The sequence below is a fragment of the Penicillium bovifimosum genome (genome assembly GCF_028826915.1).
Source record: "Penicillium bovifimosum strain IBT 22155 chromosome Unknown utg000001l_segment0_segment0, whole genome shotgun sequence".
Lineage (NCBI taxonomy): Eukaryota > Fungi > Ascomycota > Eurotiomycetes > Eurotiales > Aspergillaceae > Penicillium > Penicillium bovifimosum.
In genome coordinates this window covers 3,084,478-3,108,538 of record NW_026622710.1, presented here as the reverse complement: position 1 = coordinate 3,108,538, position 24,061 = coordinate 3,084,478, and the positions used below count along the sequence as shown (strand labels likewise).

The window sequence follows — 24,061 nt, the reverse complement described above, 5'->3', positions numbered from 1 at the left end:
CAACAGTCACCTTTGATGAATGCGGACCATCAACGAAGCTAATCCAGGTTATTAACCTAGGTGATTAATGTGGAAGAATGCATCTGAATTGTTTATGATGGGCCGTCTTGACTACCCACGCAAACTGTTCCCCCTGAAGTGGGCACGATCGGACACCGCAATGGCTCTGGATTGAACGAATTTACCAGGTTAGTCACGAAAGCACCGCGCTGCTTGACTCGGCCAGCGAGCGAACGGTTGGTCACGGTGAACCGCGTTCCAGCTCGTCATTTACGGGACCAATTGGGATGTTTAATAGGGTAAAATGATAGATTGACGTTGTCCTCTATGTGCAAGTGCCAAGTACGGCTCGCGGTAAGGTCTAGACGATTCACAGACGCTTCACTTTCTCCCATGATCGCCAAATCATCTATGAACAGGTGTGAGACTAGAACGGCTTTACCGCACAGAGAGTTGGCTTCTCTCCAATACTACCTTGCATGGCAAAGTTTTCTACCTGATTCAGAGTGCATTTCACCTCCGTTTGCAAAACCAAAAACGGGGGTAGAGGCCATGCTGCTCGGATATTTGTGGTAGGTCATAGATTGTTGATGAGCCGCCTATATGTGATTGCATATTAACATACGTGATATTCCTAACTTTCCTATTAGCAATATTCTAGCCTAGGTATTCGGCGTTCAAAACGTGACGCATGTTGCATCGCTCTTATAGACATAGCTCTTGAACGTGTCTTGAACGGTGTCCGACGCAGCCCTAAGTCCCCTGCCGCCAATCGCTAATAACCGCCACCGTACCATGGCAAACGGCAGGATTGTGCCCTATCCCTAACCGAGCGCATCGCCTTAAGTATCAGCGAGGGGAATTTGTGTCTCAATTTTGCTTCCTCTTCCTCCTTATCGCCTTCACAAAAACACTAAATGGCGACAAAGACCAGCCGCGTGAAACAGGAACAGTTGCGGAAACGGCGGAACAACCTCCTCCGCCGCCATAATGACTTTTGGCGTCTTTACTCCATCCGGAGCTGGCTAACAATGGAGATGCCGAATGGCCGAATCTACACTTATCATTCCCATCCCCATGTTCCCGTTCCAACAATGGAAGAGACAATAAGGTTTCATGTGACGCTAGACATCATGAATGATTCTAAGACATTACAGGGTACTCGCTCTCGACCTGCAGTGCACAAAACCCCTGCGGACTATGTCTCCGACAACCCCACGAAGCTAACCATTCCCAAGGCGCCGACTTCTTCCATTCCGAGGCGTCAGAAGGCCGTTTGGGATTCATTTTCCCGATACATGCAAAGTATCGGAGTATAATGAAGCCAACGTACCATTCGTGGGAGGAGACAGTTTAGGGACTGGTCATCTATAGTCTTCATGTGCATTAATTCTTGATTGTGGTGTGCTGTGCGCGGTATAAAGACCTCCCGTGTTTCATAACGAGCCGATGACCCGCGACGCTAAGAGGAGGTCGGCGTTAGTAATAAGACCGTGTGCTCTCTGTTCAGATGCTGCCTTGAGTGTAGGCATTCTACACTCAAATCTATCATCTGAATTGAATGTTATTGAGATTCTCGACCAATCCTGAGCCTATTTGATTCTCGCCATTTAATTGACTAAGGTTGGAGCCCTAGGTGAATATTTTGTAACTCCGACGATTTTCTATTATTGTAAGTTGTTCTTCATCGTGTTTTGTCACTTTCACTCATGCCGGATAATTGGCACTACAATATTTAAATATGGCGCGTGGCTTGGCAAATCATAAAATCATAACTCAAAAGGCGAAACTGAGGTCTTATATCACTTGCGAATTGCCGCGGAGGGGTGGGATACATTGCGCTCAGCAGACTTCGTTCAATCAAGGCAAGCAAAGCAGAAATCAGTCAGAGACATATAACCTCGCGGATAGGACAATAATTAGAGGTGTCAAACGTGCTATGCCTTTTGAAATGAATTTAGACTACTTCACAATCTTGCCAGCCTTATGGAATTCCTTTTATCAAGTTCCATATAGAACAATGTCCTTGCTCTGGCAGTAACACAGAAACCAATCCATCAAGATAGCCATAATCATCTATCCAGCGTTCCCTGCCCTGTCAGAGTCGGTCTGTGGTTTGTTGGACGACCATAGGCTGGCCAATGCCAGTTGGGCATTCTTTTCGCGGGCGGAGATGCTTTGGACTGACGACCTGAAATCCTCGGCAACTTGAGAGACAGCTAAAAACCGTTCAGAAGGGTTGCACTGCTGGCTCTCATAAAGACCATTCAAGTCCTCGGTCACTTCAGCCACCAAGTCCTGTAGCTGCTTGAACAGACTGTAGCAGGCGCGATAGTATGCATATTCTCCTTGTTGGTGACCAATTGCTCGCACAATGTCTGCTATATCGTTCATGGCACGTGACTCGAGGTGTGGAAGTCAATGTTTTCATGGAATAGTTCAAATGCTGATTGCCTATCAATTTTCATACTGTAGTTGTAGCATATGGAAATTGAAGAAGCGAACACTATATCTATAGGATCTCAACCCTCAATAGTATCCAAGTAGACAACTTTTATCCAAAATGAGATATCGTGTATTACAGTCACCTTTCTTTGCGCATTTGCGGATATGATAATATAAAGAACTTGACAGTAGAATATTAGCCTATGCTCTCATATGCAGTATGCACAAGATATTGATGTGTAATTACCAAGCGAACCGTTCTCCACGTTCTGGCTCGCACCGCCCCAACACCCACCCATATTTGCGGGCGAGGAGGGGAAAAAAACTATCCGGCGGTTCTCCGTTCTTTCGCCAATGGACACCTTGACCCTGTTTGCTTGTTGATTTGGAAGGGCTTTGCTAGCGCAGAGACGGTGGTATGAAAATGTTTATTTTGGCACGTTGCTGAGCAATATGCAGGAAGTGTACCAATGCTATAAATTCCCAAATGTATTTGTGTTCGTCCAACTACATGAAACAGAAACTTAAGTCAGGTCGATGCCTGCTGTGGCTTGTCGCCGTTCTCGATGTTCAGGATCATCGTTCGGCAGAATTCCCTTCTCCTTCCATATACAACCAATTGATTGTCGGCCCGTACAGTTTTCGAAGTACGCGCAAGCTTTATTAGGTTAAGAAGTAAGTACGCTTACTTTTGCTGCAGTTAGCATGAGAGGATTGTGGTTGCACCAAGGCCTTCGTGAGCCCCGATTCGCGAACAGGTTTCCATGGCCTATGATCCGATGGGAAATTGGAAGTATCCGGTATCGATGTCTCGGCCATAACCGCTCAGAGTGCCGGATTTGTGGTTCAAGACATGAAAGATATGCGATGCAGTTACTGAAATCTGCTCTATCATTACCGCAAATGCTACTAGAGTGAGTAATGCGTACACGTTTGAGGCCAAAGATATTGGAGGTATTGGCGGCAACTTAGTCCCTGGTCCTGTCCTGATCAGTGTCACTCTTGGATATGATGATGACGAGGGAGAATGGGATTGAACCGCAGGGATTTGGCCTCTGTTCGGTACCTCTTACAGTACTCCGGAATGACCTTCCAAGATCCCGGTGATGTAATTCTTGAGATACTTCCACAGATGTTTCCACACGAGCATCGGTAGGCCATCCTCATCTAGCGCAGTGGAGCTTCTCGCGGCTCGGAGACATCCCTGGATTTCTAGTTCTGTGATGGGCTTCTACGTAAAGCACCACCACATTACTATTCGTGTTTCAAACACTAAGTTCGAAGGGTTGATTGTAATTGGAGCTAGTTTTAATCGAAGTCTTACGATGAATATTTCAGGAACTGCGACTCATACAAAAAGGTAACAAGTATATTATCCTCGAGATAATCATCTTCCGGGAATGGCCCGAGAAAAATGACTGAGCTCTCCGGTGGGCTAATGGAACCCGGCTTTTGTTTCTGTTGCAGCTTCGGGCGGCATTGACTTGTGCAAAAAGACGTTCCAGGCTTGTGTCAGCCCTTGGCAGATTGCTTATCGCAAAGTAGGACGTGTGGTTCAGTAAAGCCGCGCACTAGGGTACATACAAGACTTATGTGTTCAAGAATACTATGTACGAACAGCACAGGTTTTGGCTTTCATTTCCTGATAATAAATCTTTTTACAGCACAGTACATGTCTGTAGGCTATTCTGCAATATGTGCTACGCTCTGCCGTCGTGTCGCCGAAGCACATCTAGTCCCACCCTAGCGAGTTTTCCGCCATAGTGGGCACGCTGATCTTTTGAGAGCGGCCATGTCCAGTTTAACACCTAGTCTCAACGAGCTCATTTGGAAGGGGAGGCTGGGCCCCGGGAATAACGCGTAACTGCGTATTATTGTTCTAGTACATTGATGGATCTGAGGCGTCGTTCGTATCGGGTAAGGGAGATCACTCCTATTCTACGGAAATGTTAGGATATATATATGTGCCGCGCATGCCAAAAAATCTTTTGAATTCAGCCAGTTCTCCTGGATGAATGAGGCGCTGCCAAGCCTATGTTTTGCCAAGGCTCTGGCAACCGCCATCTGGTCAATTGTCAGACCATTCCATCATGTACACACACTAGTCTAGATTTATCTTAGCGGATGTGGAGATTTCCTCCCTTGTCAAGAGAGACACACAGTATAGTGGCCACTTCATCTAGGCGAGAATACATCAAGGTTCTACATGCTAAATAGAAGCCTGCTTTTATTTAACAAAATCAACTTCCGCTGAAGATTATCACGTAAAAACGCCCGAGCTCTTGTAGACCTGTTCGTTTACGAAGGACCTCGCAAATTCTCATCAGACCCTCCTTCCCTCGGCTATTCTCTGCCTGACGAAATTGTTATGATCAAAGGCGCCATTCTTCGTCACTGAAGGGGAGCCCCTGCCCATATCAGATGACTCTAACCATGGGTAGGTAAATATTAGCTGTGAACAACGAAAAAGAGCAGTGATACGGTCGAAACGTGATATATTACCTGGTGGCCGCGAAGTGCAAGATACGCTATGGTGATTCTTGGTGGTTTCTCGCGGCTTGCTTGAGATCTCATCACCCGTCCACTCAGCGGCTGGCTCAAGACACAGGTTGACTAAGCGCAGATCTTCGCTGATGTTTGGTCGCGCCGCGTGTTCCACGTTCCTGCGGATCAGTCCACCCGCACACACTGCAAAAACATCAGCGATTAAAGGTAAGAAAAGAGGCGAAGAGGAACCGAGAGACTCGTCGGACTGGAGTGCGCCGATAATACTAGCGGCGACGTCCGTGCTACCTACCAGCGATTATCATTTTCCCGCATTGGTTATCAATATACTCCGCGACCCCCCTTGCTGCGATGAAGACTTTAAACAGAGACTGAATACGTCTTGACTGCGGAAATCGTCCGTGGGCCTCCTGAGGGGCATCCGGACAGTAGATTCTCATTTGCAAAATCTGCGAGTTGTTAGCGGACGATTCACCCGGGAGCTACAACGCTTACATCAAACCCCCCAGTCGCACCAAGCCCCATTTGCTGCTGACCTATGCTCGCTGAACTGCTCGTTGAACCCACCGAGGCTTGCGTATCCCCAGAGTCCGAAGCGTGATTACGCTGTCGGTCGAGTTCAAAAAGATGCTGGATGCTGTCCCAGATCCACGACTTATACTTGGACCGCTGGAAGGTATCTGGAACATGATTAGCCGAGAGAGACACCTCGACCCCTATAGGTTCGGGAAGAAGCTCCAGTTCAACAATACTGCTCCAATCTACAGCCCAAAGAATCTCCAGCTTCCGCACCACCGTCTCCCTCCTGCGACTGCCAAGAACCAGGTGTCGAATGAAGGGTAGGATTCGAAACAGGCCTATATCTTCAACCACAAACAACACGGTACCATAGTTTCCAAAGCAAGGCGGGTGTCCAAATGGTCCGAACATAAACACTGGGAAGCTAAAATCGGTCTTTATCGCATCTAAAGCGAGTCTCTTGGTGAGACCTCGTTGATACCGCACGAGAAAGTGCAGTTGGCGGGAGGAAGTGGGCGTGCCATTCTTTTGCTGTTGCTTTTCTTCCACATTCGCCACATAGAGAAGCGGCAGATGCAAGCAAGAGCGATACCCTGAGCGCGGCATCCACAGCTGAACATGCTGACCGGCCTGGATATTCCATTGTAGGGGCACCGAGATTTCGAGCCAGAGGAGTTGTTTGGATACTTTTGTCTCAGCTTGGAGCCGGATGTGTCTCCATGAGTGAAGCGCGCACATAGTCTGCGCCCACAAAGCCCCGGATGACACGGCCCACAGGCTAGCACCGCCGACCAGCACCCAGAAGTAAAGTGACCGGGTGATTCGCAGATGGTATGCGAGGCAAGCCGCACCACAGACTGCCAGCAGATAGTGAAGTTTGAGCATAAGCTGTGGATGGCGTCGGAGCATTACAGCAAGTGTAATTGGTAGCATTGCGAGGAAGCTGACGATTGCCTATACTCCGTGAGCATTTTGTACTTGAACCCCGAAGCAACCCTCTGTGACATATAATGAGACTGAAAAATTACCCCAAATGCGGCCAAAAGAGGGCCCGACAATGGCGTGGACAGGCGGGCAAGTTCTACTATCATGGTGCCGTGGAGGAGGCAGTGGACTAGACATGCTCGGCCCACCCAGCGGTGGACCCACGCCAGGCTATCCCGGCTCAAGCGACAGAGACTGGATGCCTGGCTGAATGTGGGCCCGGCAAATAATGGGACAAGGTAGATGACGGCCATTGAGCCGGCCCTTTTCTGCACTTCGGCAAAAGAATGAGTAGCGAAGACCAGAACAACGACATTCGATGTCAAGAGAGCGGCCAATAGGAGGCATTGTACATAAGACAGGATATCTAGACGATGCAGGATGCTTGGTACCGGGGACTGAAGGAAGCGCCTCCAAGAGAGGGCACGTTGCAACTTCAGGGACCAAACCAGGCAATCCCGTCCAATGTGATAAAACAGCCATGCAAAAAGGACCAAAGCAGCACAGAGACCATACTTTCCAGGGAGAGAGACCCCTGAGAGCCAGTGAGAGAGTGTAACGGCGACTGGGGGCATAGTGTGGTCGTATGAATGTATTGTTAGAAGAGAAGGAATGTCGATGCATTTATGTAGGGCACTTGCTTGGAGCGTCGAGTCAAGGCCGAGCTTGACCTTGGCACCCTGTTTCACAGGCCGTGAGAAATCCCTATGGTGAACGACGATGCATAATGCATGTAAGACAGAAGTTGGTTGGTACAAAAGAAGCATGCGGTGCTAAATTTCCAAAATGCGCCAACTGCAAAACCGGCAGTATGGAGCAAAATCACAAAGTTAACCGAATGCGGTGGAATGATCTTCCCATGACAAGTGGGTAATTGTCGTCACCACTCCCACATTCTAATGGATATTCCCATAGGCAGTCCACCACCAATCCAACCTCCTCCCCATAAGTAATACACAGAATAGGCTGCCAGAGAAGAGTTAATGCGCGATGAGACAGATTCTGGGTGTTTTATTCCCGAATACGCTATTATCCGTTTTGTACATAAACTTTACTACCCCTTGACAAGTTAGCTGCGTACAAATATTGAGGTCCATGCCGATTCGGGCTGTATAGATTGTATATGGTATGGAAGAGATATTCAGTAGAAAGCAGAAGTTGGCCGGCGATAAATTCTAACTCGCTGTTTGCAGACAGCGTGTATACTGCAAGGCTAGATCCATGAATTTCGCGAGCGCTGGATACGGGTAACTCTCCACTCTCGCTTCCAAATTTGTTCTGCCTCAACCTCTCGCCGTTTAGATTCGTCTAGCGAGGCCCTCAGAGCTTGGATTGCTTGCAGTAGACGGATGTTGCCCACTGGATTTACCTCGGGCTCAAAGTGGTATTGCAATATGAGCTTTTGGGCGACTTCAAGTGCTGCTCCTGATAGATTGACAAGGTTTTCCCGGCATGAAGCATAAAATATGTTTTCGTGCTTTTGCTGCTCCCACTGACGAAGCTTACTGTCTCGAAGCTCGGGTAATGACATTCTATGCTTGCTTTTGGACCGCTGCAGTCGAGATCGCGTAGTTTCCAAGGCCATACTTGTTCCAGAAGACATTGCAGATTGGTGATCAAGGGTGCGATCCTTTGGACCATGGCAAGTAACAATGGCCACTGGCCTCCACATCTGTACACCCAACCTTTCAGCACCCTTGCCCCTGGTCCAAGTCCCCCGTCATATCCGCTCAGTGAGAGCATCATCAAACATCCCCACGGGACAGGTATGTCTAGCTCTGTCTGGAGTTCAAATTCCTCAAAGCCAACGTACAAGGATATAAATGGTGCTAATTTGCAAAAATAAGGGGTTATGACTGAGCAATCTTATGTTCAGGCCAACTGCTATGAACCACAGCCACCCTCGCCCCAGGCGGGAGAAATGGTCGGTTTTCATCAGAACCCGGATGAATACGCCCTCGCCAACCATACCATTGGGTTCACCGGCTAGGAGGCAACATTTAGCAATATGCAGGAGTCATTCATGAGGATGGCCATACCAAGGCAAGCTGTGCCCAAGAGCTGCAAGTGAGGCAACTATTATTTCAGTCCTTCATGGAGAACATTGCTGATGTACGGGATTGTACAGGAGGCAAAGACACAATGAGCCCAACAGTTTTGCGCCCCTTCAATTCATCAGCCTACATGAGAACGACAATACTGTGCGAGTGCTTCTCCCAACTAAGAGCCCGCTGCTTTCTACTCATTGCAAAATAATCATTCCTGTTGAGACTGACTTCACATCAATTTGTGGCTAGAAACAACCCAGCCCTGGTAAACATACTGTCAAATCTCAAGCGTTGCGACGCAGCTCGCCTGGAGAACTTCTATAGACCTGCCTTCGAAGCGTTGGACCCGGATGCATGTGAAGCTATTTTGCATCTATGGATGAGATCTCTGAGCCCAGAGGTCTTGGTTGGGATCCAAAACACATATTCGACCGAACTGACGTATCCTGGTTTGTGCTTCCAAGACCCGTCAACCTTACCCCGACTGACCATTGAAGATACGCGAGACGTTCTCTATCATATACTGCGAGGAAGCCATAGTGAGAAAATCCCTTTTAAATGGCTTATGGAGGCACTACGCTTTGTCAGTATTGAAGGCAATGAAAGAGAGGAGGTTGAAGCGCGTGAACTCCTGCGTGGGATTGAAATTTGGAGGGAGTTGTATCAGTAACCATTATATAGCGCTCTCTTCATTCCGATGTTTTACTGGAAGCTCCTGTATATGCGTATCTCAACATGTACAACTGAATGGAATGCACCCTGGCTGAGAGTGTTTTGATGAAATGAATCTGCAACTATACAATGGGTCTGTCCCAGGACCATGCAAATAGCATAGCACTTGCATATGTAGTTCAACACGTTGGCAAGGAGCTTGGATTGAATTCCCTCATTCTGTTACATAGCTGCGATCTGCCCCTTGGACAGAAATGTCTCAAGAACATATCTGTATTCAAATCACTGTTGACAAAAATTGGTCGACCACTCTTGTAATCACAGTAGACCATTTTTCTACTCGTAGGGCCTGCACTTCCGACAGTTTTTCCAGATGTACAGTCTTTAAAGGAATACGACGTCTGGGGCTGGCTATCGGCACCGTTGCTCTTTCCGCGACAGCCGATGGTGTTTGGTGCAAGCCAATATCCAATTCACGTATAGGTACCTGGGTGTCTCCGTTCGTCAGAATCGGATAGAAGCTGACTAGACGGGTCTTCGGTTACTGTATGGCCGGGAAAAACTTTGCATGACGAGCATATGAGAAGCACACAACATTATTTTACCCAAGTGTTTAGCAGCACCAACGCGATTTTGAATGATTTGGATTGCGATCTAACAGCCAAGCGCTGTTTCAAATCTTCCGGGATACACTTCGCCACAGCCGGGATTGCACTTATCACCGACTTGTACTTGGGGAACCGCTGTGCAATTCTTCCGAGGACCTGTTCTTGGGTAACGTGCGTCGATTGATCAATCTGTTCAATGAGAAGAAGGTGCAATTGTTGAATGCACTCTGTGAGAGAGGACCTTATTGCTCTTCGACCCAATGCCATCGTTCCATGATCTGTAGCTTGAACTTGGGCTGTAATTGAGCGAATCCCTTCCCTGGCCACTTTGTGAAGTAGGTCACGTGCTGGCTTCCTGCAAAAGCGTAGAGCATTCCGAGGATTGGGTTTGCGTTTTGGCTGCCACTGCATTCTGACATGTTGGTAGCCGAACGAACGAATGGCTTGACGTGGAACTCGGAGGGATGGGATTTTTATCGCACTGCAAGGCTCCTTTGCAAACTCCGCCTTGTCAGAAGCTTCACGCCACCCGAGGCTCATGGGGGCCCGTATTCTCAAGTGAGAAAGGGTTATAAAAATCTAGAGTTGACGGATCGAATGTTCTTTGCTGCCTTTTCTAGCAACCTAAGATGGACGACGGAGTGTTATAATGTGGCAAGATTTACCGACGTACTATATGAAATGGCGAGAACAAGCGCATGCGCACTTCAAGAGAATCTTGTTGGCTAAAAGGGACTGAAGCGCCGCATGGTCATTGCTGAGCTTGAATGTTGGTTCAGTAGAGCTAACATGCCTTCCCATCATTTTTGTGGTAAATAAACAACATACGTTGATCAATTTGTTTCAGTTTTAATGCGTTGCTTTGTATCAGGGCTGAGTGATAAAGCGGTTATAAGGACATTCGGAGAAGGTATACTAAGCTATATTCAGCATCCGGGGCGGCTTTTAAGATCATATTCTGGCAAAACAGAACGAATTGATTTGAAGGACAGTATTAGAGCAAATGAAATGAGATATCGTTTAATCAGACTGAACCGCTGGGTAAAACCGTCTTCAAAGCCTGTGGCACATGAATGTTCAAACTGGAGCATACATGTCCCCGATCGACTGGCTTCCCGTATCTGTCCGGGTTGAAACAGCCGCGACTTAAATGCCTGCTACTAAAAGTGTCTCTTTGACAGCATCTTGATTATTCCTGAATTCCTGGAAGAACTGATAGGAGAATAGCCTCTTAGGATGCATCGACACATCTCATAAATCAACCTAGTTTCGAGGTACCGTTCGCCCAATTGCGATATTAGGCCGGTGCTGGTGCTCCTCACTGCATCACCTACAACTCAGAGCAGCCCCCATCTCTCCAAAAACCAAAGGCGGCTGCCTTTCCATGCCCATCACATATGGATGACCAGGCGCCCCAAGTCCGGGCTATACGACACTCAGCATTCGAAGTATCGTGGCCAATGGTGGATTTGGATTTTAGCCGACGTGAGGAGGGAAGTTTATTGACTGACACCAACGCGTTTCCTGCGACCCAACATTGCAAACGCGAATCCTACGAGAATATCCCAGTATCCTGGAAATTAATCTCAAGGCATGAGGATACAGGGGCAGCCACTATGCAACTCCTACGGGACAGCTGGAAAATATTTAGGACTATGAGTCTCCAGGATTGGGCTGATGACGTGTTGGATATGCCATCGACCAAGGTGAAGCTTTTCAGGCTATATTACAGCAGACTAGCATTTTCACTGTTTTCTTTCCTCCGCCAAGTCCCTAAGGAGATCGCAAAGTACGACTCCGTGGCATCAGTATGAACACTCTCTCTGTCTCCGGCCCGCCCAGACTAAATACAGTAGGCTGCTCAAACCCACGACCGTTTCCTCTATGCTACTCTCCGGCACGGTCTCACTTACGCTAAGTGTGGCAACCCGTACCGGGCCTTGACACTTGATACTTCGCCTATCACGACACCAGTTAAGGATTTACTGTCAAACCCCGCGAAGAATATCATCTGTCAGTTCGTGGCACTCGAAACTCGCTACAAGCGTTATTGCCGAGGCTCTGACCTTGCGGATGGGCGCTATTTCCAAATTGCCACCCCGCTACTAACTCTTGTCACCGATCAGTCTCCAGTCAATAGCTCGAGAATAATCACTCGCGAAATACTACAATCCTTTCGCCGAATCAGTCTTGAAGGCATCTGGAACGATGACTGTCATCTGAAAGCTATCGCTCGTCGATGGAGCTGTCTCTGTCACGAGGCAGAGGAGATTGCAGCTTCAGGACGCCTGAATACCAAACTACTGGGGCTCGCTCAGGTAGGTTTCATCATAATACCCGACCAGCCAAAGACTCACACTTAATAGGAGCCCTGGCACCTCCGAGACTTTTTCTCGCTTACGGCAATTTTGCATGGGCTATCAAACGGAGGCATCAAGCTTGAACCCGTGTTGGCTGGATTCCTTGACGAGAATCGAAATTATCGGCAATATCACCTTAAGCTGCACAAGGAGCCCTGTCTTCCATTCATTTATCCATTTATCAGAGACTTGAAAAGGGGAAGTCGTGAGGCTGTTCGGGGCATTTTTAGCTTTCTTTCCTACGATCAAATCTTCACATAATCCATGTGGTCACGTGCTGACATGTAATGTCTGCGACTTTTTATTATCAACCTTGGCTTGGGTTAGTTCGGTGGTAAATCAGGAAAGGGAACTGGAGTTTCACAACTCGTCGATGTTCTTTAATTCTGCTATAGGATTGTAGAAAAGGACAAAGAAAGTTGTACATTTACTGATTCCGGTTTTGCTTGCCATCCCACAAATTCAAGCTTTCCCAAGAGCACCAGAGGACTAGATACTCAGTCCTTAGCTGACCGTTTCGAGTGATTTCTCTTTTTGCTATCGCTTTGATGAGTTTCTTCTCGAGGCTCGGTATCTGGATAACATGGTGAGGAGAGCCAGACCCTAACACACACTTGTTCTGATCATACCTTTCGATCCCCATGGCTCGAGTAGTCGTATATAATGCTCATTACAAAATCCTCCATATTGGAACTGTTATCTGATACGTAAGAGAGCTCTTCTGTATCGGAAGCTAGGAATGCTCGATCTTCGCTCATCTCCGAAGGGACATAATCGGAGTCAAGTTCTGAGTGTGGGACATCCTGGGTCTCTGAATCCTGAGAACCCATCGTGGCTCCGCTACAAGACGTGTCATCATAGGAACTCGGCGGTGACATAGGTGCCCTTCGAAAGATTCAGTTGTCACTATAGTTATGAACTTTGACCAACGCGTGATACTGATTAGAGACCAGCTCTTATAGGCAATAGATGGGTCACAGTCGGAAACTGACTGGAGAACACTTTTGTATGGATTCAATCAACCGGCCCTCGAAAATGACGCGTAGTTTCCCTTGGGCGTTTGGTTCCAACGGCACGAGAAGACATTAACACGCAACCACGCTCTGCATAATAGATTTCATAAAGGGCTTACGATCGAAAGCCAGGGTGTTCGTATTGGAGTCATTCCTTTTTTTTGCAAGCAGATAGTTGTCTCTAACGATAGAACCTGGATTGCGAGATTACGAGATAGTAAAATTCCAGTCATTTGAGGCTCTCCTAGGCTGACGGCTGGGCTTATAAAGAATCTATGTCGACTACGGTTCTACTAGATACAGGGCCTATCGACATTCTCACTAAAACTGTGTTTAAGCGGTATTGCAAATGAAGTGTCTGACAATATGGTACTCCGCGTGCTCCCTTGGTTAACTGCCGTGTTATTTTCGATCCCAGTAAGTTCCATTCCAGTTCGTACAGGTCACAGGATTCTCAACATACTCGATCAGGTCACTAGTCTGGTCATTGGTCCAGAGTATTGGTCACAAAATGAGAAGGTACTGTATTGTATTTTTACCGTAACCCGATTTAGAAATCGTGTCGGATAATGCTGAAGACTCTGCAGTCACCGGATCCGTGCAGTTATTGCAACGTTGAGGATAACCTGTTACATGATACTTCCAAATTGGGTATGTGGAATATGCCCAATCGAGAAGGTTTTGAGACTGAAAAAGGTGCAGAGTTTCATTCAGTCCAGTTACATAGAGGGCATTCCCATTCGATACGGCATGGTATACGGCAAATCCCGCGAGACCACCATTTGCCTTGATCTACCGTGCGCATAATTGCCCTCGGTGAGTTTGGAAAGTATCTTCCACGCTTTGGTTCCTGAATTATGAATTACAAGCAAGAGTTTGGAGGTCCTGCACAGCTCCTCAGAGAAACATACTACTCTGATACTTGGCCAAATGAATTGGGTATCTGACTAAATTAGATTCACCGTGTATCTGGATCTGTCATCGGCGCTTAAAATTCAGGATGCACCGGCCAAGGATTTAGAACGCGGAGGTTTGTATCTTCACTTTTCGCCGGGTATAAATCGATACTCAGCCAGTCAGCTATGCTGTTTCCTCGGATCGCAAAGAATCATGTGCTGGCAGTCACGCAGTTTCACCAACGATGGAGCCGGACTGACTCCAATGAGTTACATAGGCTCTGGTAAAATTAGTTTAATCCGGTAGAATAGAGATGATTCAGCTCGCAGAGAAATATATGGCCAGTGAATTATAGTCTGGCGACGATGAATTGAAAGGCCAACCTCAAAGTGGGGGGATAGGTGTAAATGCGCATTGCTTGGCAAATCATAAACGGGAAAAGACTCAAACGGGGAAACTGGAGTCTTATATCACTTGCGAATCGCTGCGGAGGGGTGGGAAGCTAGTATTTGATAGCTACATTGCGCTCAGCAGACTTCATTCGATCAAGACAAGCAAAGCAGTAATCAGTCAGAGACATATAACCTCGTAGATAGGACAATCTTTTGAGGTGCCAACCGTGCTATGCCTTTTAAAATGAACTTAGACTACTCCGCAATCCTGCCAGCGTTATGGAATACCTTTTATCAACTTCCATATAGAACAATGTCCTTGCTCTGGCAGTAACACAGAAACGAATCCATCAAGATAGCCATGATCTTCTATTCAGCGTTACCTGCCCTGTCAGGGTTGGTCTGTGGTTTGTTGGACGAACATAGGTTGGCCAATGCCAGTCGGGCATTCTTTTCGTGGGCGGAGATGCTTTGGACTGACGACCTGAAATCCTCGGCAACTTGAGAGACAGCTAAAAACCCTTCAGAAGGGTTGCACTGCTGGCTCTCACAAAGACCATTCAAGTCCTCGGTCACTTTAGCCACCAAGTCCTGTAGCTGCTTGAAGAGACTGTAGCAGGCGCGATAGTATGCATATTCTCCTTGTTGGTGACCAATTGCTCGCACAATGTCTGCTATATCGTTCATGGCACGTGACTCGAGGTGTGGAAGTCAATGTTTTCATGGAATAGTTCAAATGCTGATTGCCTATCAACTTTCATAGTTGTAGCATATGGGAATTGAAGAAACGAACACTATATCTATAGAATCTCAACCCTCAATTGTATCCAAGTAGACAGCTTTTATCCAAAATGAAAATATCGTGTGTTACAGTCACCTTTCTTTGCCCATTTGTGGATATGATAATATAAAGTATTTGACAGTAGAAAAATAGCCTATGCTCTCATATGCAGTGTGCACAAAATATTTATGTGTAATTACCAAGCGAACCGTTCTCCACGTTCTCCACGTGTACGACGGGTAAGTAACTACTGCCTTTTCTATAACTCATAGACTGAACGACAAAACTGGGTCCGAATTCTTCATGTGCCCGGGAGGGCAATACATTGCCTATGGCAATTTCCATAAGGCTTCTCAAGCGAGTAAGATCTAGCCTTTAGTGCTTGAGGCCAGCATAAACATAGTGAAATGTGGTGGCCATCTATCTAGATTCCACGATGTATATGTCTAGAATGCATGCAGTTTTAAGCTTGAACTCTTTCAATAGAACTGTTCTGATACCATAAAGACCATTAATGTTCGTATACTTTCTTCTTTGTTAATGCTTTTGATCTGCACTTCCCGCTTTGGGTTTCTTGTGCCGCCCTTCCATTTAGGACAAAGAGCGACTAAATAATGAGGTCTTCCAACAACCTCATGCCTGCATCAAAATCCACGCAGTGAGTTCCGCAAGTGATTATAAAGGTCGAGTGAGACTTTGCTTTGACTATTCGGTATATGCGTTGCGCCTAGCTTGCAAATCCTGAGAGCAGCCCTTATAAGTTTATTCCGAAGGAAAGAATGATATTAACCGATTTCCTCACCCCCATCTTTAGCGGGACTTATGTCGCTGCCGCTCCGCTAGACCAAAACGTATGTATTCCACATTTTGCTAAGAAACTTTGTACGTACTCGCGCTAGGATATCCCGATCTCATTATCATACAGTTTGCGTGACAAATGAATATATGAAAAACTGCCAGCTGACGGGCTGTCATCACGTGAACACTGATCTGCGTAGCCTATAAATATATTCTACACTCTCTATAGTTTCCATTTTTACTCTGGAGATGACCAACACACAAGGTATTTCGTTCAAGAGACGCATTCTAGTGCGCTGGACATTATTGAACGTATGTTCGCCGTGCATATCCACTGAGACATGGTCGAGGCTGGCCGTGCTCCAGAGACTGTGTCGAGTTAAGTGCTTTCTGACGTCCGGCTAAGCGAGCGTAGTGGCCCCGGTGAGCGGCATTGGTGAACTAATTGGTGGTCAGGGATAGTTCCATCCTCCGATATTTTGGCCACAATGGTCAAGTCGATGCACGAAAGATATATGACCATCCGAGCCTTGCGGGGCTAAAATTTTGTTAAATTGTCCACACGGCCTGTTTTACCCAGAGAGAAGTTCGTGAGGGGCGTCTAATATATAATTTAATCGGCGGATGAAGAATGGGGATGTCAAGTGGATCCCCTCCAGAAATCGCTCCACGTATCTTTTACACATACTTCCCAGGGTAATAGTTGACCGGGTTGTAGGATCTGGGATCAAAACAAGAAGCGTCCGGTTAGACACTGCTATGTTGAGCAAAATTGCTTTTGTCTATCACCAATCAGGAAGTCAATATATCCCGTGGTCATTTCCATGCATCTAGTGAAGTCGATACGTTATTAGCCCCCAACAAGCTTGCGGAAGAAGTGACCATTGACAGCTCGAATGAGTTTGACATGGATTTCTTGAATGCCTCTTCTGAAAGAGATGCAAACGTTGCTATATCGAATATACACATGGCGAGTCGAGAATTGCCGGATGATGTTTCCAGCAGTGATTTAGGGCAAGGTTTATCCGACCAGCGTCACGATGGTACGTGGTGGCCATCATTTTGACTCCCCTTGATTTCTTTAAGTCATTCTGTTGAACTCATTGTGCCCTATCTCTCTTTCCTTAACAATAAAGTGGTCGGCAATAGAGGGCTGACTTCGCACTTTGAGACCAGACTTCCAAGGTGACGAGCATCATGAGAGCAACGTGACATCTTCTTCTCAAGATATTACCCAGGGGGGAGGTCTTGAGCAATCCACACCTTTATACTCTACATCGGTCCGTGATGGCCTCTGCATCCCGGTGGCGGAGGAAGAAATTCTAAGCCGAACAGAAGCATATGAAAATACAGGTCAGTGCTCTCTCAGTCAGCTAGGCTGTCCAGTCCTCTGGCTCACGTGGTAGAATGCAGACGAAGCCACGATGGAGGGAGACATTTTGCCACATTCCAACCCGACAATAGATATAGCAGACGGCAATACAATGGTCAATGGCCAAGTTCTTGACCATGCGGGTCAGGAAAAGCAATCCACTCCAACTGATTTGTTGCCTGGAGATGCTGGAATTGAAGCAGACAAATTAGGGTCGAAACGGGCAGCTTGCGCTATCGGGAAAAGCATGCCGGCCGAGAAGTACAACAGACAGCCCGTTTCCGAAAGCCATGGAGTTATTGGCCAGGAGAAAGACAGGGCTGCAGCTCATGACAATGAAGGCGAGCTACAGCGTCGTGGTGCAGGGAGCTTGTCAGCATCTCCAAAACTTCTTCAAAATGGAACATTGACGCGTTCAATCGCGCGCACATTTCAAGACAGTGAGAAGCAGTCGCCATGCAGCCCAACAGGGGAAGTTGTAGGATTCTGTCCAGTGTTGGATCCGGCTCCAGTGTTGGACCAGCCGTCGGTCGTCATCTCCAACTGCCGTTCCCAAGAGGGAGGAACGAAGGATACTGTCACAATAACACGAATGGCCTCTTCGAACAGGAAGCGAGACCGGGATGAGTATATATCTGATGACAGCAGCGATGACCCTAATGGCCCCGACGATGCGAACTACGTGGGCAAAAGTGGTGAAGACGCACATGGAAACAGCGTTCCTTTCCATCGATTGAAAAGAGCAAAGCGACCTGCCGTGCAGCTTAAGCCTAGACCTCCCCGGCAGAACACTAAACGCCTCTCGGTCGACGAGGCAGTTCAATCCAAAGTGGCCGCAGATCAGACTTCCCCAACAAGCTTGCACGATATCGAAACGATTCCTATCCGAGGTTTTCTTACGCGACAGATACTTTTGTCAAGGGTCATTTATTCAGTTATGAAGAGCAGGCAGAGCATTCCTGCACTCAGAGATCAGGCAGAGCTACTTCACATTATGGAAACAAAATTGGCAGCCAGCTTACCAAGCAACCCCCCAGAAAGGGTCCCGCGCTGGGAAAACGACCGGGCTAACCCGATTCCTGTCTAAGGACGACCAGCTTTTGATTGAATTGAAGGAAGAGCGGAGCCTGCCATGGAAACGAATCGCAGAGTATTTTCCTGGAGGTCGGAAGGCTCCCTCCAGGTGCGCTATTGCACACGCCTCAAGAGCCGCAAGGCCGGAAATTCTAGGCATTCTGGGCGGAGTTCCAACGCGAGGAGCGATTCTTCATACAAAGGCGGACCTTGCGAGGCAGTTCAAACCGCGGGTGGCAAGAGCAAAGGCACCGAAGAAGGTGTGTCAACCCCGCGATACGGTCTACCTCGGCGCAGGCAAACGGTGGACCGCTATTCCCCGGTTTGAGTTGGCAATAGTTATTAGGCTTTGTCGAATATCAGTCAAAGCTTAGGCTTTGAATGGTCTACTATATATGCTGCTGCAGCGACAATCGGACGTTCCGATTGTTGTTATGATCTTTTTGCCCAATGGTTGAATCATACAGTGTAATTTTAACAAACGAGATTTTCATATTCCCTGTTCAAGTTTGGCAGTCATTAGTTATTAAATTCGCCCTTTCTAGTTCGGTATCGCTACCCCACTACAGACTAGACACTTGTCTCAAAATAATCACTCGCTGAGTATCACCTGATCATTACCTAAGCACCCAAGGCGATCCCGTTATGTGGGGCAGCCAATTATTCTCCCGTTCAGCAAACTCGGTCTCCATGGTGACCCAGTTACTGTGACAACACGAAATTGCCCTCCGAAACACGATATATTATGCTCAATTCTAACAACAACCAAAGCCCCTTGCTACCTCCATCATCCACAAGAGGCATCTCGAGCTGCATTTCTCTACCCAAACAAAATTTTCACCGAGGTCCTTCTCGTTTCCTTCAAGTCAAGCAACGGTGAAACGGTAGCGAAACCAGTATGGCGACCAAAGCGCTCGAGGCTCGTTTCAAGCATTTATCTGTTCAAGATGAGAAGGTTGGACAAGATGGGACCAATTCAAACCGGAATTCCAAGGTAAGTGGGCTATACCGTGCCCTTACAAAACGCTTTGAGAGAGAGCACAGTTGACAACAGGGAGAAGGTCGCAGGCACCGGCTCACGTCCATCGGGCAGATCCCAACCACCGGAGAGCCACAAGTCTAGTAGTTGCAATCCACAATGCACTATTATTGAACCTGTCTCTTCCCAAGAAAATCGAACAAAAGGAGGAAAAGCTCCTCGACAATCTCGAAATCCTCTCTCGGTCACTTCGACGCAGACCCCCGATGAAGTCGCAAAGGCCAGCGAAATCTACATCACCGATAACGAACAACGAAGCGCAAACCTTAATGGTATCACCACCCAATCTACTCAAGCCAAAGACCAACCAGCTTCTTCTCGGGCTCGACATCCCCTCTCTGCTATCATGTCGCTCGCTTCGGATGCAGAGTTTAAGCCAGAACAAGACAGTGCGGGCGATGACAAGTGGCAAAAAGCAGCCGCCAATCAACTCGTCTCCCAAGTGACTCAAGCAAAAGACGGACAAACTCTTCCCTTAGTTCGACACGCCCTCTCTCGGTCGCAAAAAGCCAATACATCTGGGAAGACAGAAGAGCATATCGTTCAGCTGATAGAACAGCCTGTCCCCAAGCTGTTTCACCTAGGCATGTTCGAAATTGGTCGACCCTTGGGAAAGGGTAAATTTGGTCGAGTATACCTCGCACGAGAACGGCAGACTGGTTTTGTTTGTGCTTTGAAGGTACTCCACAAGCATGAGATCCAACAAGGAAGGGTCGAAAAACAGGTAGCTCGTGAAATCGAGATTCAGAGCAATCTGCGTCACCCCAACGTCTTACGCTTATACGGTCACTTTCACGATCGGAAGCGAATAATTCTGATTCTCGAGTATGCTGGCAAAGGGGAATTATACAAGCACCTTCAAAGAGAAGATCGGTTCCCTGAGCAGAAAGCAGCACAATACATTGCACAAATGGCGAGTGCTTTACGGTACTTGCATCGTAAACATGTCATTCACCGAGACATAAAGCCTGAGAATATTCTTGTTGGTCTCCACGGAGAGTTGAAGGTGTCGGATTTTGGCTGGAGTGTTCATGCGCCCAGTGGTCGCAGGCTCACCATGTGTGGAACCTTGGACTACTTGCCTCCCGAAATGGTAGATCCGAGGAGGTGCCTGAATCCTTACGATCACAAAGTGGACAACTGGGCACTAGGGGTCTTGATGTACGAATTCCTGGTTGGAAGGGCACCATTTGAGGATACGCCTGGTATGACAACTAGGCGCATTGCTAAGGGGGATATGACGATTCCTTCTTTTGTTAGCTCTGAAGCCAAGGATCTTATAAAAAAGGTGAGTTCATTCTCATAAATAACATCAACCAAATACTAACAAAGATCAAGCTACTCGTTCTTAATTCGGATGAAAGGATTTCTTTGGAGAACGTGCGTCAACACCCCTGGATTATCAAACACTGCGAGATCGCCACAAAACAAGATAAGTCTTGAGTGACCGCAGGATGGGACAATGAATATAGTTGTCTATGTGATGCTTGGGAGTCGGGCAAACCGATAATAGTTATTCCTACCTACAGGAGCTCCCCTCTAGTACTACACAAACATACCCGTGGACGCAATCACACTATTCCCATCCTTACAGCTTTATCCCCTTTGCTCCTGGCCCAGTTAGATTTAGTCTAGATCTTGTCATAATTTAAGCATCTGAGCGATCTCTGAGCTGCTCACTAGAATCACCACATCTCAATTGTCCCGAATTCTTGTCTTGTATGTACCTGGCTGTGGCGTAGGCGTAGGGCCCGGTCTGTAATTCTGCCACCGCCCTAGAACCACGACACTAACAACCGACAAAAAAAAACTCCTTACTTTCACGTTGCACTTCCTACACCACCGTATTGCCACTCAGGACTACAATCCACTGCTGGTTTTCAATCTAGGCCTGGTGTGGTGCTTCCTTGATCACGTGAGTGTACCCGCCGGAAATAACAATAATCAATATGCTGGCCGCGCTTCCGTCGGAGTTATTGGCTATGGTAATTGGCCAAGTAAGTTAGTTAGTGTTCCCTTGAAATCCTGTTTCACTCGCTCACCATTAAAGATTGCCAGCCGTAGGGACCTGAAGCGTCTTTGTGAAGTTTGCAAGCGTCTCCATGGTATAGCCATTCCACATCTATATCAGTCTCTTGTACTATCGGCACCGGAGCTGTCATTAGAGGATTTAACTGCGAATCTTGAGGCGATACCATGGAAATACTTGAAGTACACACAACATCTCGGCTTCATTGTTCCAATCCATGAGCGACTCGAATCCCGCTGTGTACACCAGGGTGGTAATGGGCACTTCGTTGACGAGGCTGTTCAGGATGGGAATATGGACTATGAGGACACAGCCGAGGGAACGGACAATGTAAGTAAAGGCACTTGCTTTTAACACCAGACACGTGAAGTCAAGAAAATTAATAAAATAGCACAGGGGCGCATCTTGGGCCCTCTCTTCAATTTAAGTTCTGCGTTAGATGCTCTGAGGTTTCCAGATGATCAATTACGAAGTTTCCGGTTAGTATCGGGTTTCTTACTTTGGCCAGCCCACTTACGTGAATCTAGGTGGGAGGTAGGAACATGTCTTCCAGAGGCTCTCTTTGGCAGCAAGGACTCCTTTCTCGGAAATCAAAGACAGATTCAATCGATTACCTTCATTACGGATGGCGAATGTGGTGCGAATACAAACGCGCAGTACTCTGTGGATCTTGTTCAATTTAGAGGATTACGGTCCCTTGATTGGAGGGGTTTAAACCGATTTAACGACTTCGAATCCGTCAGAAAGTGTATCGAAGTTCATGGCTATCAAATCCAATCACTAACTCTTGATCTTTTGACTTGGGTTCGTGCGGAGAAGATCTGGGCTGATGGATACCGCTGCCAGAACCCCCAGCCCACAAGTACTCCTAATAACTTCTTCTCGGAAAGAGTGCTTAACGTCCACCCAGGAGACCAGAAAGTCGTTTTTTTGTCTCTTGAGAATCTTCATCTGTCGGCTGTGTCTTTTTATCATACCCCCATGGAAATGGCTCATGCTTTCAATATCGAACGCCTCAAGAGTCTAAAATTGCGGAACTGCCCAGGATCTCTTGACTGGCTACAAATGATACTCAATCCTCGAATGCCAATGAGATTGAAATCAGTCGAACTTGCTCTCGATCTCAATAGTCTTCCGAGAGGTGGACATATGCATATCACGGAGACGATCTGCAATCTCATTCATCACGTTTGCGGCCTAGAGAGTCTCTATCTAATGCTTCCTGAGCCTATTGATTGGACCACTCTCACAAATAGACTATCAAGTCATCGTCATATCAAGCGCTTTGTTATGCACCACCTGGTGGATAGAGGTGGTCAGAAACTCATCGATGGAGATATACCATGGTCTTTGCGTTTGGAACGCATACTGCAAGAAAATCAATTGTCGTGCTTTGGATCTTCTATCCCACCTGGGAAGTTAGTACGTATTGATCGCGGATCTTGAGTTTCATATGATTGCTAACTGAGAACTAGGCTAGTCACTTACAAAGGATGCAGCCCAGGCCGTCATGCAAATTGATACACGTTAGGATAAGTGGGGTAATCCTTGATAGACTAATCACCTCTGGGCAGCCCAGCTGGTTCTCTGAGTCTCTTTATACTTATGATTATGGCGACGGTAAGCTGATTCCACTTGTCGAAGACTACGCTTAGAAGTGTGATGGAATCTAAAATCGGAAGCAGATTTGCCATACAAACCCGAGGAAATACATGATCTTGCGCAGTGGGCGTTCAGTGCTGATGGTCTGCCGAACCTGCAAGTACTTGCCTGGGGAGACTTCTCATATGGAGGCCGCTATTCAAAGTTCAATCTTCTCCTTTGCAAATCTGACAATGGCTACCAGACTTTGACCCCTTCTGATATAATGTCTTGGAATCTAGTCCAGGACAATTTGGATATGCTAGCAGCCTGCCCTTTGGATGATATCCTAGAATAAATGAAGTATACATGCAGAAATCAGTTCACCATACAATCTGTCTTCACCACAACATGGCCCAGGTTACCAAACCCCGATGATGTGGCACAACAACGACGTGCGTTCCGACATGACGTGCTCTTACAAAAGACCAAAGCAATGCTGAGATGTAGGTGGGATTGTTATTGTAATGGGCGTTGCGCAGCAACTGACCACTCTAAGCACAGATATGTGTGGCTGGCTGGGTGGCTGTGGCTTGTTGACCTGATCTATGAAGAGACTAAGCAAGCTACATGCAGAGGTTATTTCAATGAGGTTGAAGACAAGCCTTCTGATCTGTCCACTTATTATGTGCAGGATTCAGCCATCCTATATACGGCTGGCTGGCGGATTTACCTTGCTTTTGATTGAAGGCCTACAGCCTGCGCACCGATTGTAGATTTGACTATGCCAGGTGGAATGAGAGTGAGCACCGACCCAAGTTTAAAGCTTACAGTATTGAGGTATCAAGAATGAAATATAATGCAATGTAACAAGCTTTCAATTTGAGGTAGGAGAACTAGCATAGACGCCGACAATATGTTGGATATCGCATTTATCCAGAACC

At 47.1% G+C, this 24,061-nt stretch overlaps 8 protein-coding genes across 8 annotated transcripts; 4 read left to right on the top strand and 4 right to left on the bottom strand.

Annotated features, from left to right (window-relative positions):
* Nucleotides 1–2,076: 2,076 nt before the first annotated feature.
* On the bottom strand, nt 2,077–2,394 carry N7515_001176 (uncharacterized protein; the record flags this gene model as incomplete). The annotated part of the gene is made up of 1 exon (XM_056661920.1): nt 2,077–2,394. The coding sequence occupies one exon, from the start codon at nt 2,392–2,394 to the stop codon at nt 2,077–2,079; it is 318 nt and encodes a 105-aa protein (XP_056527086.1).
* Nucleotides 2,395–4,768: 2,374 nt separating this feature from the next.
* On the bottom strand, nt 4,769–7,028 carry N7515_001175 (ferredoxin reductase family protein; the record flags this gene model as incomplete). Its single annotated transcript, XM_056661919.1, has 5 exons — nt 4,769–4,872; nt 4,948–5,133; nt 5,243–5,399; nt 5,446–6,423; nt 6,498–7,028. 5 exons carry the CDS (start codon nt 7,026–7,028, stop codon nt 4,769–4,771), a joined length of 1,956 nt encoding a protein of 651 aa, XP_056527085.1.
* Nucleotides 7,029–8,105: 1,077 nt separating this feature from the next.
* Nucleotides 8,106–8,443, top strand: N7515_001174 (uncharacterized protein; the record flags this gene model as incomplete). The annotated part of the gene is made up of 2 exons (XM_056661918.1): nt 8,106–8,219; nt 8,330–8,443. The coding sequence occupies 2 exons, from the start codon at nt 8,106–8,108 to the stop codon at nt 8,441–8,443; spliced, it is 228 nt and encodes a 75-aa protein (XP_056527084.1).
* A 4,125-nt stretch (nt 8,444–12,568) lies between these two features.
* On the bottom strand, nt 12,569–12,971 carry N7515_001173 (uncharacterized protein; the record flags this gene model as incomplete). Its single annotated transcript, XM_056661917.1, has 2 exons — nt 12,569–12,715; nt 12,771–12,971. 2 exons carry the CDS (start codon nt 12,969–12,971, stop codon nt 12,569–12,571), a joined length of 348 nt encoding a protein of 115 aa, XP_056527083.1.
* Nucleotides 12,972–14,812: 1,841 nt separating this feature from the next.
* Nucleotides 14,813–15,130, bottom strand: N7515_001172 (uncharacterized protein; the record flags this gene model as incomplete). The annotated part of the gene is made up of 1 exon (XM_056661916.1): nt 14,813–15,130. The coding sequence occupies one exon, from the start codon at nt 15,128–15,130 to the stop codon at nt 14,813–14,815; it is 318 nt and encodes a 105-aa protein (XP_056527082.1).
* Nucleotides 15,131–16,741: 1,611 nt separating this feature from the next.
* Nucleotides 16,742–18,481, top strand: N7515_001171 (uncharacterized protein; the record flags this gene model as incomplete). The annotated part of the gene is made up of 4 exons (XM_056661915.1): nt 16,742–16,768; nt 16,819–17,065; nt 17,199–17,375; nt 17,436–18,481. Coding segments are annotated over 4 exons (1,497 nt in total), but the record flags the coding sequence as incomplete, so codon positions are not given.
* Nucleotides 18,482–19,366: 885 nt separating this feature from the next.
* On the top strand, nt 19,367–19,953 carry N7515_001170 (uncharacterized protein; the record flags this gene model as incomplete). Its single annotated transcript, XM_056661914.1, has 2 exons — nt 19,367–19,462; nt 19,513–19,953. The coding sequence occupies 2 exons, from the start codon at nt 19,367–19,369 to the stop codon at nt 19,951–19,953; spliced, it is 537 nt and encodes a 178-aa protein (XP_056527080.1).
* A 1,503-nt stretch (nt 19,954–21,456) lies between these two features.
* N7515_001169 (uncharacterized protein) lies at nt 21,457–23,475 on the top strand (the record flags this gene model as incomplete). The annotated part of the gene is made up of 5 exons (XM_056661913.1): nt 21,457–21,504; nt 21,558–21,866; nt 21,897–22,958; nt 23,111–23,156; nt 23,222–23,475. The coding sequence occupies 5 exons, from the start codon at nt 21,457–21,459 to the stop codon at nt 23,473–23,475; spliced, it is 1,719 nt and encodes a 572-aa protein (XP_056527079.1).
* Nucleotides 23,476–24,061: the final 586 nt, after the last annotated feature.